This window comes from Vidua chalybeata, chromosome 5 (assembly GCF_026979565.1).
Source record: "Vidua chalybeata isolate OUT-0048 chromosome 5, bVidCha1 merged haplotype, whole genome shotgun sequence".
NCBI classification, from domain to species: Eukaryota; Metazoa; Chordata; class Aves; order Passeriformes; family Viduidae; genus Vidua; species Vidua chalybeata.
Window position 1 is genome coordinate 4241639 of NC_071534.1, and position 18724 is coordinate 4260362.

The 18724-nt window shown below is 48.8% G+C and overlaps 1 protein-coding gene across 1 annotated transcript in view; it reads right to left on the reverse strand.

Moving 5' to 3' along the window:
• The window catches only part of WNT5B (Wnt family member 5B), a 67228-nt gene extending 48869 nt beyond the window's left edge, over nucleotides 1-18359 (reverse strand). Inside the window, exon 1 of the mRNA XM_053942653.1 lies at nucleotides 18298-18359. Coding sequence (XP_053798628.1) covers nucleotides 18298-18303 — 6 coding nt within the window. The 5' untranslated portion in view covers nucleotides 18304-18359. The remainder of the gene's footprint in view (nucleotides 1-18297) is intronic.
• Between the last annotated feature and the right edge of the window lie 365 nt (nucleotides 18360-18724).

The following is an 18724-nucleotide window of genomic DNA, read 5'->3' on the forward strand; positions in this document are numbered from 1 at the left end:
CAGTGATGCCTACTCTACAGGAAATTCTTAAAAGGTGCTGAGCATTAGCAGGAGGTTGTTTCCCACAGGCTGCCTATAATCACCTGAAGAAAAATTCATCCTCTCCTTCCCTAATCCCAGGGCTCTGATCACATTCTACATTTGCGCTGGGGACTCCATTTTGGAGCCATGGGACATTTATAACACACAGTCTGGAAAACACACCTGGATCTGAGACTTGGCACAAGCTTGCTGAAGGTTCACTGACAGGTCCCCCAAAGGTTTGTGACTCTTCTCAGCACAACCAGGAGCAAGTTACAGTTTGGCACAGTATCTTGCAGCTTGGGCACCACCAGCACAGAGACAGCCATGGGAACACTAGCACTGTAGGTCAAACAGGGAGTCACTCCTGAAGTAAATCCCCCACCAGTCCCACCACCCATGCAAGTGGTTTGCAACTTTGAGCAGCCTTAGAGCTTGCAAATGGGATCCTCCCTGGAAGAAACTGCACAGCAGACCATGCTTGAGGAGAATACTCTGTGCATTCTCCACATCCATGGCATCAGATAAAAACTAGTCCAAAATAACACTCCCCCACCCCACAGTGCTATTCCATGGGTGCCAGGTCTTCAGCACCACCTGTGCCCCCTCCAGGTCAATCTGCCACAGCCACCAAGAACTGGGACTCTGCTGCCCAAAAACTGGAATGCAGAGGTACAGCAGCACCCAATTATTTGGGATATCTGCTTTTGAGCACCATCTGCTGGATATTGCAACTCTTAATCCCCTCCAGGCCAGCGATGTTGGCAGGCTACCTGTGATCACCCAGGAAGATGCTGGGCTGTGGAAGCAGGGAGCCTGTCCTGGGCACCCCCGGGATGCCCTGGGGACAATGTGCCAGTGTGTACTGTGTGAGGGCACCACAGTGCCACTGAGAACAAGCAGAGCCCAAAGATACACCCACCAGCAAGAAAAGTCAAACCCAGAATCAGCCTTCCCCGCACGACTGAGCTGCTTACAACTCAGTGAATCTAAATGAAACGCTCTGCTGGAAAAAGATGCCTACAATGCATTTTAGGCAACACCCAAAATCATTGTTCCCCAAGAGGATGGAGCTGCACAGGTGCTGACGATGCAACTTTTCCTCCTGCAGCTCCGACCTGCAGAGGTCACCTGTCCACCACAACGCTGGAGCGGATGACTGGCAAAGGGGTAACTGAGACAGGCGAGACAAGATGGGCAACTGTCACCTCGAATCTAAAAAAACCACAGCAGCCTGGTATCCCACATTTCAGCCTTCAGGTGATTAGAAAGTTGTGGCCATCTCTGATCCCAGTAATCATTCAATGCAGAGATCTTCTGGAATGCAAGGCTTAGGCAGTGACTGCTCTAAGCTAGTGTCCACTGTCAGATGTCTCCCAGGAAGGCACTGGAGGTTTATAGGGCCAGGAAGAGCTTTTAACTGGCTGCAGCTGGAAGACTGTCCAGGAAAAGGAAGCCCCAACACCTTCTAAACGAGCTAGAATAAAATTAATAAACTGCGTGCAAGACTTTTATCCATGTATCTAATCCTTTCTGCGTTCTACTATATTCTCAGTCTCAATTATTTATGTGCTGTGACAAAAAAATAAGCTTCACGTGTGTCAGATGTTTTATTTCAATTTCATTGGAAACCTTGTATTACATAAAAGTATACACAGGAATGCCTGGTTTACTTCTCTGTACTTCTAAGTTTATATACTTCTGTCATGTTGCTTTTTATTACTCTTCACTCTAATGAAGGATGCATAGTCTTTTTCAGTCTTTCCACACCTCCAGGCATTTTCATCACCTTGTTCTGTTAAATATTTGTAGCAAGGTGATCAGAAATGAACTCGTGAGATTTTATTTTTAAGACTGGAGTCCCAGAGAATCACTTGCAAGGTAATCAGAAATGAACACATGATATTTTATTTTTAAGACCGGAGTCCCAGACAATCACTTGTAGGGTGATCAGAAATGAACACATGATATTTTAAGACCCAGAGAATTGCCTGTCTTTCCACCAAGGAGGTCCCACACATCCCCAATGCCAGCAGGCTCCTCCTCAGCCAAAGCCAGGGGAGAAACAGAGGAAGCGTGGCTTGTTTCACCCTTTTACACTGCAGAATTCATGACTACCCGAGGAGTTATGTGCTCCCATCCCAGTCCAGACAGCCTCAGCTGTGGTAAGGCAAGTGAAAAGGCATTAACCCTGCTCCCTGCTAGGAAACAAAGTCTCCCACTCATTCCCCAGAAAAGTTAAAGGTACTCATTTCTGAGGGACTTGCGGGGTGGGCAGACACAGCGCAGTTCTCCAAAGATAGCTCAGAAATAACCTGGGAGGATCCCAGATGAAGGCTGGGTGTCTTCTTACATCTGTCTGGTTTCCGAGATGGAGTGTAAACAGTGGCACATTAGCTTAGATTAATTACAGGCTGCCGGTATTTTGCTTTCATGTAGCAAGCTCTGGGAACATAACACCACTGATAATTAAATAGCGCCTGCCATCAAAGGGCTCCAAACCACCCAGCAAAGCAGGCAGGCTGCTCAGGCAGGGCTGCTGGGGTGGCACACAGCAGGAGCTTAGCAGGACACAGGAACACAGCACGCTTGTTTAGGAAATGAGAGATTTCTACTGAAACTACAGAAGGAATTATCACGTGTTTTACATTAAGTACTGTACAGTCAGACCTGGGCAGCATTAGCACCAGTGCCAGGATGATCCATTTATACACAAAGTTTTATATCCAATGAGAAAGATAATTTCTCCCATGATAAGGCTCCCTACTTTTTTCTTTTTTTTTTTCCTGGAACAATGGCTCATTAATGATTGAAGAATAAAAAGAAGTTTTGTCCCACTTTATTTCTTGCAGGGTGAGAAAAACTCATGGGAGTGGAGTTAATTTTCTGTGTCACCACATCCCCTCCTTCCCCAGCTCCTTCCACACACACCACTGCCCATTGGTTATATGAGATTTTGTGCCAGGCTCAGCAGTGTAGCAGTGTCAATACTGGGGTGGATGATCAAACCTCCCTTCTCTTGTGCCATATCCCATCTGGGTTACCACATCCCTATTCATTTCCTTCTCTGTCCCTGCTTTTTCCAGACACAAAGCTGCTTTTCTGTTCTTGCCCATCCCCTTGAGTCAATGCCCACCAAGGTCAGGGAAGACCACGGCTGCTTCAGCTGGGATGGCTGAATGAATTGCTCCTGTAAAGGCTGGGGGGCTCCCCAAACCTGCAGCCCTGAGCCCATCTGATGTTCTCTTAAAGACACCAAGATGAGAGGTCCATGTGGAAGCCAAAGGGAAAGCAGGGGATTCCAGGATACAGCTTTATGCTCTCACTTGGAACAAGGGGCAGAACTAGTGGAGGGGTGCAGGTTTCTCCTGCCCACCACAGCCACTGGCACTGCCTCACACTGCCTCGCAGAGAGGACTGGGAACCTGCAGTTCAGGGACCCAGCACGCCAAGATCAGCTGCCCTTTGCAGGCAGGATCTAGGGACTGGGGACATGAACATACTGAAATACACACCACATCCCTTTAGTATTCCCAGAGTAACTCAGAAACTCCAGCTTGAGCATCAACAGCACTACCGAAGGGAAAAATCCTCGTGCTGTCCTCATGAGCCCAGCATTATCACTGGGTTTCACACAGCCTGCCCTCTGTGCAGGGACAGTGACTGATTCAGCAAATTTCACCTTCCCCAGACTTCAGACAAAGCCACAGATGCTTTCCAAAACCCACTCAGGCTGCAGCCTGCCCCTGACATGGGCCAGCCAAAATGCCTGGCCAGGAGGAGATCCACAGCAATGACAGCCACAGGGAAAAGGGCTTGAGGGGGAAAGCAGGAAAGGAGCAAACTTCACACAGGAGCAACACTGAATTTTGAGTGGTTAATTGCATGTTGCTGTGGTTCAGTTAATAATCTGAAGTGAGACACACACTGCCATGCAGCATCTCCTCACCTAACAGAGGCATCTTTTTGACACATCATGCAGGCTGTCATTGTCACACAACGGTTGAATAAAAGCCATTAATATTAAAAGGCATGAATATTAAGTCATGGAACATGGAACATGCTGTAAGGCACCAAAGCAATCAAGTACAAGAAACCTCAAGGACACAGAAAGCTACCAAACTTCTACAACAGCTGCCAGTATTGTTCAATTACTTACCACCTTCCTATGAACCACGGACAGTCAAAAAGCACGACCAGATACAGAGCCCACAAATGAAGCAAAGAAGAAGTACTTTTCTGCTCTCACATGCTCCTGATTAACAGAGAGCATAAACTACACCTGGGCTGGTTTAAATGGCAATTGTAATCCCTTGCACTCTCTGCTGCTCACAGCTATCAGTGCCCAGGTGAAGCCCACTGAGGAAAGGAGCCACTCAGGCTTAACAGAAGTCACAGAGGCTGGGTTAACCCTGTAAACCTCAGTTCCCAGCCCTCACCCTCACAACTGAATCCTCAAAGTGAAATCTGGAATTCTTTATTGCCATTAGCATGAAGTGCATGTCCCAGAGCCTTTGGATCTCTCACTTTAGGCCAGGACCCCAGTGTGCCACCAGCTCTCTGCCAGCAAAGCTGTGTGGCTCTGGTCTGCAACGTGTGGCTTGTGCTGCAGGAATATTTAGGAGCCCCAGTGTGCCTAGCACAGGCAGAAATTAATTCCCATAGTTACTGATCTCATAGATAAATGTAAAATGTTACATTGAAGGGTTTTCTCACCTCCTTTTTCAGCAGGACAGTCATACAGCAATACTGGCATTCCTCTCACTTACAGTGGCATAAGGGAGAAGACTGAAAAACATATTCAGCTGCCAGAGATGTGACTGCAGCGTGTCAGATGTGCAGGCAGGTGACCCTGGAGAGCTCATGGAGAAAGAGCAGGGGTTTTCCACACACTCACTTGCCCGAATATGTGCCCCAGAGCCCCAGCAGATTTATGTCACCAAGGCAGCCACACTGCCCTACTGCTGTTGTTCAGGTGTGGCAGAGACGACAGCGAGCTCAGGTGGGCTGTGTCCACTCCTTGGCACTTCCACACCCCAGGAATATCTTCCTTTCTCCTGAGATCACTCCCACTGCACTAGCAGAAACAGCAGGGGAAGACAAGCCAAAAAGCAGAACTAGAAACTGCAAAACCCAAGCCCTCTTTAGTCACCAAACTGCATCTGCTCTTCACACATTTTGTGGAAGGATACATTTCTGTTCCACTACCAGCAAAAGCCCAAGGTCTCCAGCTGTCAGTGTGCTGCCAGGGCTGGGGTTCTTTCTGATATATTTAGAGCCCACAGCATCACACCAGCTCCTCTGCTCATTAAACCATGATATTTGAGCTATGACTTTCATTGCTGCTTTCAAGGTAATCTATCTGAACAACCTCTCACACTGTAAATCTGGTTGCTGAGCAAGAAAAATATGGTTGCCCCAGTGTGACTTTGTCACTGCAATAAGCTTGGCTTTTCATTTAGAGAGCGGGTTTTATGTCTGTCTTGCAAGGACAAACTCCTGATCAAGACTAAAAATCTGGGTGAGACAACTGCCCAATGCATCTGACCCAAGGCTGAAAATAAAAGCTGGCTTCCCACCTTAGTTTCCAAGTAAACTGCACCAAATGACGCAGCACCCCATACTGCATTTCACAGGCAGTACAGATATATTTAGCCCAGTATGCCTCTCCCAAAGGACAGTGTGGGGCACAACTGGCTGAGCAGAAGCCAGGCAGGACACAGGGAAACAAACCAGGCAAACCATCCTTTCCTATCTGGTAGCATGGCTCTTGTTCACTTGCTTTGTTTAACATGAACAAGCAAATAAAGCCTCAAAACAAGGAAACCTCGCAAGAGGAGTTTTATTTTCAGGTCAGGCAGCAAACCCAACAGCTGTAATTAGGTCCTGGAAATTAGCAGTTTAACTTATTTGCGTTGTTGGGTGTTCTTTGTATTTCCATCCGAGAGTCAGACAAAACCAGCATCTACCCATTCCCCAGAGGCTTGTGAGAGAAAATGGTGCAAACACCACACAAGCATCAGTACCTGTGAACATGGAATCTCCTTTCATGGATGTCACACGAGGAAAACCAGCCACCTGAACAGTGATACTTGGGTGCCTGCAGGAGCACACCGGGATCTAGAAAAGTGCCCGAGGGAGAGGAATTTCAGTGGTGTGTAGACAACTAACTTGCAAATGACTTGGTTTATTTCAGAGGACACCTCCCCTGCAAGATGTTTCCAGGGCTGTGGCAGGGTTAGAAAATAAATGTAGATCTAGGAAGCTGAGGTTTTGCCCTCAGGGCCCTGGGAAGTGATCTCCTCCTCAGCCTCCATCAAATCAGATAACAAACAAGCCAAATTATTGTGATTAGAATGACAGAAGGCAGTAGCTGCTCAGAAGCATCCACCAGGCAGGGTTTTGGCACCAGCTGGTTGTACAAGGTGATGAACCAGAGATGTTTCCAGCCAGAAAGCTGCAAGAGGGCTCTCTGCCACACAGGAACACAGGGCATCTTCTTGGCTGCCATGTGGGGCAATCTCCTGGCCTCAGCTGAAGAAATCACACACTGAAGTCTTAGTCATAAAAGACTTCTCCAAATCAGGAAAATGATCCATTGCATACTAGAAATGAATCAAGAAATCACAGCAAAACATAACAAAGTTGTGTGAACAGGAGTATCCTATCAAGACCCCCGGCTGCAGCTTTGCCTAACAGGGCTGGCTTTAGTTCAAGTCTTTGGGAAACTCTCACTCCAAATGATGAACCTTCAGTTCTGAGCTGGCCCAAGCAGAGCATGATTCCTTAAGGAGCCCCCAGCGCAAAACACAAAACCACTTCTCTTATCATTTTCCTCTTCCCCAAAGGGGAGGCAAGGTGGGGTCAGGGAAGATTCGTGGCCATGATAAGACTTAAATGTCTGAGTAACACTACAAGCACAGAGACTTTTGATTTCTCAGACTTGCACTACCTCATCCTCTCCTGTGACGATTAAGAGGCTGAGTAGAGTGGCTGTCTCCCAGACTTTTCACTCCTTTCCCCTAAAGTGTGCTCCCTTCAGGCCTGATATCCATGTCCTTCCCTCAGCCAAGAGAGGCCAAGCACAGCTTTTTTGCTCATGTTATTGCTGCCCCAGACAGCCAGGAGAGGAGACTATTATTTAAAGATGTGCAGAGTGAGACTGGGATATGATTGTAGTTACTGACCCCTGGGCACCCATCCTACAGCAGAGGACCACAATGTGCTGAGATGTGAATAACCCTCCTCCTGCAGGAGAGTTGAGGAATCCTCTTTTTCTCATCAGACTTTTGAAAAAGCAATAAAAGGTTTTTCTCTAATTAGAGGTCGAAATATTGTTTTTCAAAACTCTGGCAAGTAATTCCTAGGTTGTATATGTGTTGCTGACATGTCTCTTACCCAAACACAGAGGAATGGCAGGCATAGCTTCTTATCCCTGACTGGGTGACTGCAATGCTTGGGACCAAACTTATGATGCAAATATTTGATGTTAAGATTTCAAAATTCAGGTCTCTTCAGTAGTTCCTGCTTTAGCACGCTGCCACTGTATCCATAGTGAAAATCACTGGTTAAAATACAAAGAGCACGGTAAGCTCTTCAAACACAATCAAACTCTTCCTCTAAATATTGGCCAAAAAGGTTAACATACTCACCTAGCTCATCACTGTTCCAGTGATGTAATGTTTGTAACAGTCCTGCCATACACAGGAGAGGTTTCTGGAGAGCCAGGCTTTTCTCCTGCAAGAACAAATCTCCTGCTCGTTTAGATTAATTGATTTCACACACAGTTGTTTATGTGTGTGGCCTCCCTTGATTTTCTGAGCTCTCCTCACTCCAAACAAAGCAGCTTAGGGATGTAGATGGAGCCAATTGCATCTGGGAAGAGGGGAGATAACACCTCAAAGCCAGACAGAAAAGGACATTTCTTGCTCCAGAGACTTTTCCCTGGATGACACTTTGAGGCAGCCTGACAAAAGCATGCTTCTGGGGAACAACATAAAACTGCTTCAGAGACACACTGCACAGAGCCCGGCAGGAAAAACCTCCCCACAGCGGTGGGAAGGGGGAAAAGTAACTTCTGAGGAGAAAGATATATGGCAAGCTGTGAGACTGAAAACAATAGATGAACCAGAAACTGTCTTAAATTTTAAAACATCCTGATTTCATATAACAGCTTGTAGCTAGACTGACTGGGTCCTCATTTGTGCATGGAACATGTATCAGGCAGCTGTGCAGTGCACTACCAAATGCTGGTTCAGAGGGAAAATTTATCTTCGGAAAGAAACCTGGGTATTAATTTGAAAGTACAACACAGAGCAAGAAAGATTAACTGCCCTCAGCCTCTCCAGCCATGTGGATACGCCACAGGTTCAATCTGCACTGAATTACAAGTCACCACTGACAAAGCACTGAAGTAGCCAGCCAGCAAAACCAGTGGAAATACACTTTTGTGGATCTGGTCAGAGAATAGAATCTCAGTTCCCCAAGAAGGGCTGGGATTTCAGCATTTGCCTGCATCCCAAATGGGGATGAAAGGTCAAAATATTAGACTAGTTCATAGTATGAACAATTCCAAATGCTCTTGATTTGAAAATGCAGGGGTGGGAAGGAAGATATCACTGTTAGAAACAAAGCATTCAAAATGTTTTAGCAGAATTTTCTCTGTCTACCAGCACTGTACAAATGTATGGGCCCTGGAATTCTGTCTTCCATTTTCGTCCCCGCTGTGCAGAAATAAAAAAGATGTGGACGGGCTGGAGAGAGTCCAGAGAAGGGCCACAAAGATGGCAGAAGGAGTGGGAAGCCTGCCAGTGAGGAGAGGCTGAGAGAAGAGGGCTTTAAGAAAAGAAGGCTTAGGGGAGATCTTATCATCGTCTTCCAGAATTTAAACGGTGGCTACAGAGAAAATGGGAGTCTCCCTTCTTACAAGGAGGCACATGGAAAAGATACAGGGTTACTCCTGGGGACATTCCAACTGGACAGAAATGGAAAATTTTACACAGTGGAAACAACTGGCCTTTGGAATAATCTTCTAAGGAAATGGTGGATTCCCCAACATTGGACACTTTCAAGATTTGCTGGACACTGTGCTGGGCCATCTTGTTCAGACTGTGCTTTTGCCAAGAAAGGCTGGATCAGATGATCCTTTTTTGTTCCTTCCAACCTGTTATTCTGTGATTCTGTGAAAATGAAATGTTGATTCAAAAGGAGAGATTTTGATGCAAGGGTTGATGTGAAATTTAAACTCTTGTTCTGGATATCAACATAAAATGACATTTAAATGTCAACTGGAAACAGAAATCATTAGGTTTTGAAACATCACTACAGAAAAGCATGTTTTTTCTTCTGAAAATTTCAATTTAGATCAAACCATGTTTTCTTCTGGGAGCTTTTTTTCATGTTACCAGCTCTGTGTTTGTTTGTTGTGCTGCTTGAGGAATGGACATTTGCTCCAGGCATACGGATGTCTGCACTGAGGTTATCCACACTGAGGACACACTGGAGATTCTCTACAGAAGTCCAGGAACACACCAGCACCCAGACCTTCTTAGGAACCTGAACTGTTTCAGAGTAATCAGCTATTTTAACTTAGGGAAATGGCCCAAGGTGTCAGACAAGGAGCAAACAGAAACCACTTAGCCTGCAGAGGAGTGGGGTCTGCAGGTACTTCTGGATGCCCTCCAAAGCATCTCCTCTTCATCAGCATACAAGATCACACATGTCTCTCCAAAAGTTGGCTTTGCAAAACCTTGGAGAGGAAAAGGCAAGGGGGCCTCTGGAAGCACTAAACTACCTCTAGAAACTCATTACTTATTTAATATTATTCCTTTGCAGAAACAAACCCTACAAACAAAAACCGAACTCCAACCTCAGTAATCCACAACATTTCTGTGCAGACACCTTTAGGCAGATGTGCAACTACCAGGACCCTCTGCCCTGCGCAGGAACAACCAGCCAAAGCCTGCTGTGGCAGCAGGGACAATGACAGAGAGCAGCACTTCCCTAACACCTGCTGCTCCACGCCCACGGGACAAGGCACAGCATCAATTTACAGGGACTAGTCACAGATGCAAGGCCTCAGACTGCCACTCATCAAGACAGTCTGGCAGATCCACCCAGCACAATGCTGAGGTATGCCAAGAGAAAGCCTTGCCAAGGCAGGAGTGACAGGACCAGGCCATGAATTTGATGGGATGATGCTGGTATTAAAAGCCAAAGGCTTCTGTACATGTGAACAGAGCAGCTGAAGGGAAAAGTAAAATGTGTTTAGGTGGAGTCACAACTGTTGACTGAGCAAACCAGCAGCATTTGCCTGAAACCAAATGGAGAACAGATTATGTTCAAGCAGCTCTGGAGCTCTTAACATCAGACCAGCACCTGCGAGCTGATGGACTTTCTGGATGTCAATCTACAGCTTGGGAATGGGCGTTGCTTTGAAGCCCTTTCAATCCCAGGTTGAGTTTAGGAAGCTATGACCACCCCATGGCAGCCTCTAACACCTGTCCCAAGATGTCAATGAGCCACAATTTCCACAGGACTGAACCCTATCCCTGCTCCAGCTCCCAGCACACACATCCTCCTGCACACAGCTCTGCCGGATAATCCTTCCCTGGCTGTGGACAAAGGTTTTTGGCTTTGTGAAGATCACCACCTCTTTTATCAGGAGGAAGAATGACTTACTGAACCAGCTGGGAAGTAAGAGATAATATTCCTTGTTGCCTCAGGGAGGTGCAGGAATTGGTAGAGGCAACCAGCAAAGCTTTCCATGCCTGCTCCCAGGCACCCTGTGGTGGCCAACTTCCATCTGCCCAGCTGGGGATGCACTGCATGAAGCACGGGGTTTGCCAACTCAGATCTCACCCAGGTTTACCAAAAGCAACAACAAACCGACAGAACTTTCTCAAAAGCAGCAACAAGCTGACAGAACTTTCTCTCTAATGCATTTAAAACACATTTCCCAGTTCAGCCTTGTCCATAAGGTAAAGTAAGGCTTAGGTAGCACAAACTAACTGTGTCTAAACTTAACTGCTATTCCTATTGCTTCTAGCTTGGTTTTATGCTTGACTTGAAAGCATTACCTGGCCTCTCTAAGTAGGGCCTGGTCCAGACTTTCAAGGTTACCCCACTAAACTTTTTTTTAGTTCAAGAAATGGGGAAAAAAAAAAAAAAAATACACGGTCCTGCCAACACCCCAGTGTCAGCTGTGCTGACAAAGATGCCTCCATGGTCACAGCTGTGCCCACAGAAAATGCTGTGGCTCCCCTTCTTTCACAGGCTGTGGCATAGACACAGTCTAACACAAGCAGCCAAACTCAGACAGTAAATTGTTGCTGGTGTGTGAGTCTGACCTAATTGGCACAATTTTCCTGGAAGATAAAGAAGTTTTACGTGTCTTGTAGATAAAAGTTTGGGTTGTTACCTGCAATGGGGTTTTATACCACTGGGGTGCAACTGTTGTTGTGCAGAAATACAGACCCTTACATCTTCTCAGCATGCTGTGGAGGGAAGCTTTTGAGCCTTCCAGCAGGCTCCTTGGAAAACAGCAGAGATGCTGAAAGAGCCTGTGAAGCTTCAGTAAAAACTGAACAAAGCCAGTGCTGCACTTGCCAAACCTACCCAGCTGAAAAACCTCCTTGCCATTCATAAAAAATTATTAGAAGTTCATTTTGAACATTGGCAAAACTCCCAAACACCTAGTTAAGAATAGGTGGAAATGGGGAATAGTTATAAAAACAGAAGAGAAATGAGGACAGGTAATTGGTCATAATTAATAATAATAATGAGTGCTCACAGGAGCACTCATTCCACTCTACCTGTATCCCAGGCTGTGAAATCTCCACAGGTGGAATAACAGCTGCAGCCACCCACAAGGCTGCAGATGTTGCTGTGAAACCTGGTTTGTGCACACCACACATGGGAGCAAGAGCTGACATTTTGGTCTAAAACCAGAAACTTCCATTGCAGTGTAAAGAATAATGGGGCTACCACGTAAATATCTGCATCATCTCAGTGCAATACTGTAAAGCTTCAGTTAGTTTTCAGAGATGCAAAACTGGGCAAAATTGACAGTGATGACAGCCACAGGACACTACAAACCTCCCCAGCTGTGACACAGAAATGATAATGGCAAAATATCTACTAAACAGAACCCTGACCTGCTGCCAGGACCAGTATTCACAGTGATTATTAACAAACCTGAGCCACAGAATATAATAAAGGAACCTGTAGAATTGCTTGAGCTGTAAAAACAGAGGAGGGGAAAAAAGGAACTTAATTTGCCTTTGTACAGTATCAATTTTTTATGATTGGAGACAATTTCGAAGCACTCAGGAACACCTCAGGGAGTAATGAGCCTGACAGTCAAAAAATTATTTTTTCTGAAAAATGTTCCATTAATGAAGACATGCTTGGGCTCATATGTCTCTCTCGACACTCTGTGATACATAACAAAGCTCAGAAAGGTTTTCCAGCTAAGCAAGGGAGATTCTCATTTAATTTGCTTTACAGCTCCAACTTGTCCATAATAGAGGTGCTACAGTGCTTCAGGACTCAGTTAAACAATGGTAGCAAACCAGCCAAAAAGCTAAATACAGAACAAATGGAAAAGGAAGACAAATTTAGAGAGACCACTGAAATATTAGTATTCCTGTGACTTTTGTTAACCCTCTGTCCTTAATGATGGACAAAACCAAATCCGAAACACATGTTCCACCTAATCACTTCAGTCTCCCTCACCTCCAATTGAGATGGGAGAGTTTACAGAAAACATATTTTCCCTCAAATCCTTCAATGTGTGTTCACAAACCTCTCGCTATACAAAGACACAACGTTGCTCCGTTTTTCTTCCCCTAAGACAAAAACTATCAAACCCTTTGAGCCTTTCCCACGAGCTACTTAAAACCATAAATTAATCTAAACCAAGAGCTCTTTACCCATCCCTGCACGCAACAGTGCCATGAGCTCTCGGGCCACAGACTGATTCCCAGGAAAATTCACTCCATTTGAGTGCTACGTTCTGCATTAATTCATCTCATTCTGTTTTGCTCCAGAGGCTGAGATGAAGCTTTGCAAAATGGACTAGTCACTTTGAGTAATCAAGCCCAGACTACTCAAGAATGCCCAAGTATCTGAAACAGCTGAACCTCGGGGAAAAACAGGACCTTTGACAGCATTCAGAGCTGGATACCCCAAATCACCAGTCATGAAAGCCCTGGCCTGCATTACCTTTGCTCTGAATATGAGGGCATTAAACCCGAGGCCACCGGGTTAGCTCAAAGAGGGGCACAGGAGGCCAGGACTCAAACCACCTCTCTCATGTGGCAGACCACAGCATTAGCTGCAGGCATGCCTGGGAAGAGAGATCTGTCAGGGGTCTCTTGCAGGGTTATGCAGGGCACAAATGGTTTGATCCCGATGGTTTTATTTAGATGGCAAAGGCTCCCAGGTTGGGCCATATTTACTGTCCCAAACTTGGAAATTCTAAAGGAAGCTAATTCTATCCAGCCTGTCAGAAAGAGGATCATTCCCTTTCCTCTGCTTGTCCCTCTCTCTAGCTCTTCTGAAGATGAGGGGCACATCACTTACTTCTCAAACAAACTCACACAAAAGCCAGCTTGGGGAAGCCCAGCTCTGAACAAAGTGAAATAAGGAAGATGCCTTTGTGAGGAAGCACCTACTGCTTCCCCACTGCTGAATCCCTATGGGAGCAGAAAGAGGCACTGCCCCTTTAGAGCTGGCCAGGGAGCAACTCAGCATGCCTGGTCTCTGGGAGCAACCACAGCCAGGGAGGAAAACTGTGGGCTACAGTGGGACAAGGGGAGATTTCCTGAAGCCCGCTGCAGAATAAACACTCAGAGATGAGAGGACAAGGGACCCTCCAGTCCTGAGGGCTGTGCAACCAGATTTAAAAATAAAACATAGGAGAGGGAGAACTGGCTTGCCCGGAACCTTGAAAGAGCCAGCATCCACCGAGAAGAGGCAGCGAGCAGCAAACCACCAGCCTGAGGCAGCCAGGAAACGCGGCAGCAGCAGCCAGACCCACAGCCCAGCCACAAGAGAACAGGTCGGCTTAGGAGGGATGAAGCTGGCTGGGGAGTTAAATTTAGACAGGTAAACATTCCAAGGGGAAGAGATGGGGTTCACACAACCCTCATGTTTGCCACTGCCAGCCCCTGGGGAGAGCCCTTCAAAGAACTACTCGGGGGCTGAGGCACCTCGGAATAGGGCTGTTGGGGCCAGTGGGTTGGGAGCACACAACTCTGTGGGGCATTTTTACCCCAGCATTTGCTCCAAGCATTTGCTTCCTGCCTGGCAGCATCCCCAGCAAGCAGGAAAGCTGTTGAGAGAAGCATGGAGGACACTGCAGCATAAGGAAAAGTGCAAATCCTGAGTACACAGGGTACAAAGGGACCTTGCAGAGGAAACGTACCAGGGGAAACCCAACCAGCAATACGGTTGTGGCCATTTTGTGTCAGAGCCTTTTTGAGCTCCCTTTCAGAGGGGAAAAAAAAAAAAAAGAGTAAAAGAACCAAAACCAAGGAGTTAGTCTTGCAAACTCAGCCAGCCTCTAGAGCTCAAGTCATGAGTTCAGACCCCATGAACTGCAGGGGACACACAGCACTGGCCCCTCTGCCCTGCCTGCAGCCCTGAGGCAAGCCATGAGAGCTCACTGCCTGTTTTACAGCTCCAAGGACAAGGGAAGGATCCCCACAGGCAGCCACACCACAGCCATCTGCAGTGGGCTGCCAGCAGCCGTGCAGAAACAAGGCAGGGAGAGCACCCCCACTCTGGGGAGCTGCTGTGCCAGGAGTGACCATCTGCCCCAGGGACCCTGCAGCTCCACCTCTCCCAGAGCAAGGCAAGGCCTGCCTGAGCTTCATCAAGTCCTAAGGAAAAGCTTGGAAGGGGGTGGTGGAGCACAGGCTCTGGCCTCATCTGTGATTCCGCCCATATGGCCTCAGCCAGTTGTCTCCGCAGTGAGCACAAGAACTTGCACTTTAGCAGAATGTCCCTTCCAAAGAGACACCCCATCCCTATCAGAAGATTTTAAAAGGTGGAGAAGCAAATGCTGCCTTTGGTCGTTTGTTCTGAAGGTTAAACACTGCCTGTTTCTAACAGAGCCTAAATGACCAACCACATGCCTTAAGTTCTCTTGAATTAGAAAGCTCTCCAAGCACCAGCTGCTTCCAGAGCTGCTGCAAGCAGTCAGGTATCCCACCATGCTACATCTTAATGCTCTTCCTGAAATGCTACACAGGTCCTCATTCATTATATCTCCCATTAGAAAAGGAATTTTTTTTTAGTCTGGGAGAAATTCTCCTGAGCCCTCTCTGCGCTGCTTTCAGTTTTAATAAAGTCTGTGTGCCTTCTCCCAGGAAGTGCAGATCCCTTTCTATGCAAAAGTGGAATCAAATCACAGACTGCACTGTCTTACATAACATGCCTTGGCTGTCCACATTCTGATTTTACAAGAACTGTGTTTAAAAGTCTCTCTGAAATGTTCAGTGTGTGTGTGTGTGCATGTGTGTCCAATTTATTTGGAAATGATGAAATGGTTTTCACTCAAACTTTGATCAGCTGCTAGAAAAAAAAAAAAAGATCTTATGAATAGAAACAATTTATATTCATTTAAATGAGCAATCATGCAGTTTTCAGAAAAGAGCTGGTTTCCCTGTGTGCCTTGAAACCCAAACCCAACAACCTTAGGACAAAAGACTCAAGATGTGAAGCAGTCCAGAAACAGAGGGGCCTACTGGGCTAGAGAAAGGGACAAATAGCTTAAAGGTAACTTTAAATTTCACAGTATTTGATCTCTTCCTAAAAGAGCAAGCCCCTGGAGACTTTGCTGTACAAGAATGTTCATTTTTCTTTAAAACACAGGACCCTCAACTTTCTAGGCCCAGCTCTTTCCAAATTTCTATTTTTTTTTTTTTTTTTAGCTGATGTAATGAATTCTGGCAGATTGGGAGGGAAAGGGCTGAGAAAGAAGACTTCTCAGGACTGGGAGCCTGCAGCCACAACTTCAGCTTCAGCTTTCCTAAACCGAGATCAGTCACACGTGGAAGGACATTTTCAATGTCCACGCACCAGAGACAAGGGAAAGGACACAGGGGCTGCTGACAGCTCCTGAGAGATGTGCTAACACTGAAGGAGCCTGGGAGGGATTCCTTTCCAAAGGGAAGGGATCTGTTGCAGACACTCCTGGGCACAGAAATGAATGAGCAACGGAGCCTGAGGAAACCTAAGGCTGGAATGGGGCCAGCTGACTTCCCCACCTCTGCCTCCTGACCTGCACTGGCAGCTCATCCTCATGCTTCTCTCCTCATAGACTCAGCTATTTTCTTTAAAGAAGGATAAAACCCCAAGTAGTTGGGCTAGCTTCTCTGCACACGTGGCAACTCATCCCATACCCTGGATGTTTGGGGTGAAAAACATTCCACCTGAATTCTTGCAGAGCCCAACCCTTACCTTGGCTAAACCCAGGCATCCATGCACAGGACACTGGTTTAAGAGGAGTCTGTCTCTCTCCTGCCAACCTTGAGAAAGCCCACCTCTTTCTCTTTTGGGAAGAAGAGCACGTACCCAGCTTGGTTCTCCATTTACAACTGCACCTGTGTGACAGAAGACAGGCACCTGCAGGTGGAAGTGCCACCATCAGAAAAAGTGGTCCCTTCAACTCACGTGTCGATGGCCAGCAGCAAATGTGGGAAGGAAGGGCCCTGACAGGCTCACACCTGAGCACTGGTGTGGTGTGGGGCAGGTGAGGGACACTCTGGAGATGTGCATGCAGCAGGCAGGCTCCGAAGGGACAGATGGACAAAGACAAGTGTAAAGGAGAGAGAGACCTTGTGTGTGCCCAATGCTGTGTGGGCACAAAAGCCCTCATAAAGGGCACTGAGAAAAGATCCCCCAACACCGAGGCAGATAAGGAAGCATTGATGCACACAGTCCTCACATGCAGATGATGTGGAGCAGAGCAGACTGCACTGGAAATGTGCACGTGCACACAAGGAACACCATGCACACACCCCCAAGGTTTTGGCTGTGAAGAAATTGAAGAGTTTAAATGCCAGTACACGTGTAAGAAAAAGCTCTGTCACAAAAAAACCCGACCCCAAAGGTGAACAGGTGAGTATGTGGGTGCAGGCAGCAGGGCAAGAGTGATGATGATGATGCACTGTAGGGCAGCCAGGAATGCATTAAGAGATAGGTGAAAATTGGATAGAGAGACTTACAGGGACACTCACCTGATGGCAGAGGAAAACTATCAAAAACATGGGGCAATGAAGTGCATCAGAACACACAAAAATATGTTTGGGGAAGTAGTTTTACCCATACCACTAAGGGAAGTATTACACCACAATTCTGAGAAGAAAAACCAAGTTTCATAAAAGTGTCTGTCACAGACGTAACTGGGATGCTCACGCCCTGGTCCTGTGAAACCGGGCACACTTTCACTTCTCATCTGCGCTTCCAAGAGCACAAGGACCTTTTCCCACACCACATGCCATGGCTCGTGCTGGCACATGCAGCCACACCACAAACACGGGTGAGAAAGGGCACTGTGGGTGCTCCCAGGAAAGCCGCTGTGCTCATGCCCACGGAAAGGATCCTCCTCTGACAGCAAAATCCCTGTGCTCACAGTAAGGTCCACCTCACTGGAGTAACATCTGTTTTGTGAACTCATGTCTGTCATGCCTGAGGAACATCTGTTTCACCAGCACAGCGTCTGCCACCCCAGAGGAGCATCCCTCATACCAGAGGGTGGCCCCTCACACCCCGGCAGCGTCTCTCATGGCACCGCAGGTCTCTCCCACCGCAGTACCACCACCAAGGCCACCCCGGGGCCATCCCGCAATCGGCCGCAGCCCCGCGCTCCGGTGGCCCCTCCGCTGCCCCGTGTCGCTGGCGGGCTCACCCGGGGGCTGCTGCCCGGCTCGGCCCCCGACGGGCCCTGCCCGCGGTAGGGTCCGGCCGCCGCGGGGGCTCCGCGCAGCCCGATCCCCGCAGCCCCCGCTCCGCCCCGCACCGGGCCGGGGGCGCCTCCCGGGCTCGGCGGCAAAGCGCGGACGCGTCTCCCGGGCCGGCAGAAGCGGCAGACCCCCGGTACCGCCCGCGCCGCCTCCCGCCCCTTCGGGGGCCGCGCAGGGAGGCGTCCGGCCCCGGGACGGGGGGGGGTCTGCGGCGCCCGGCGCGGCCGAACACCTCCCGGCCCCCGGCCTCCTCCTCCCGCCGCCGCCCTCCTGCTCCTGCCGCCGGGCCGGGGCCGCCTCCTACCTGCATCTCCCGGGCGCCGCCGGCGGCAGCGGCAGGTGAGCGGGCGCCCGCGGCGGGCACGGGGCTCCGCGTCCCGCTCGGCGGCGTCGCGGCGGCCGGAGACCGCGAGGGGACGCACCTGCCCCGGGGGCCGCCGCCCCGTCGCCGCGCCGGGCCGAGCCCCTCGCCGGCTGCGAGAGGGGAGCGGGGGGACGCCGCCGGCGCTGCCCTCCCCGTGCCCGCGGCGGCGCCGGGCTCCGGCAGCGGCGGCGCCGAGCGCGACTCCCGGCCGAAGTTGGCGGCAGCGGCGAGTGCCGGGCCCGGGAGGTGCCGGCGGATCCCGGGGGCTCCGGCCGCCTCCGCCCCGCCTCCCCCCGCCCCGCACCCGCCCCCCGCGCCCTGCGCCCGCCCCGCCGCGGGCACCGCCGCCGCCGCCGCCGCCGCCGGG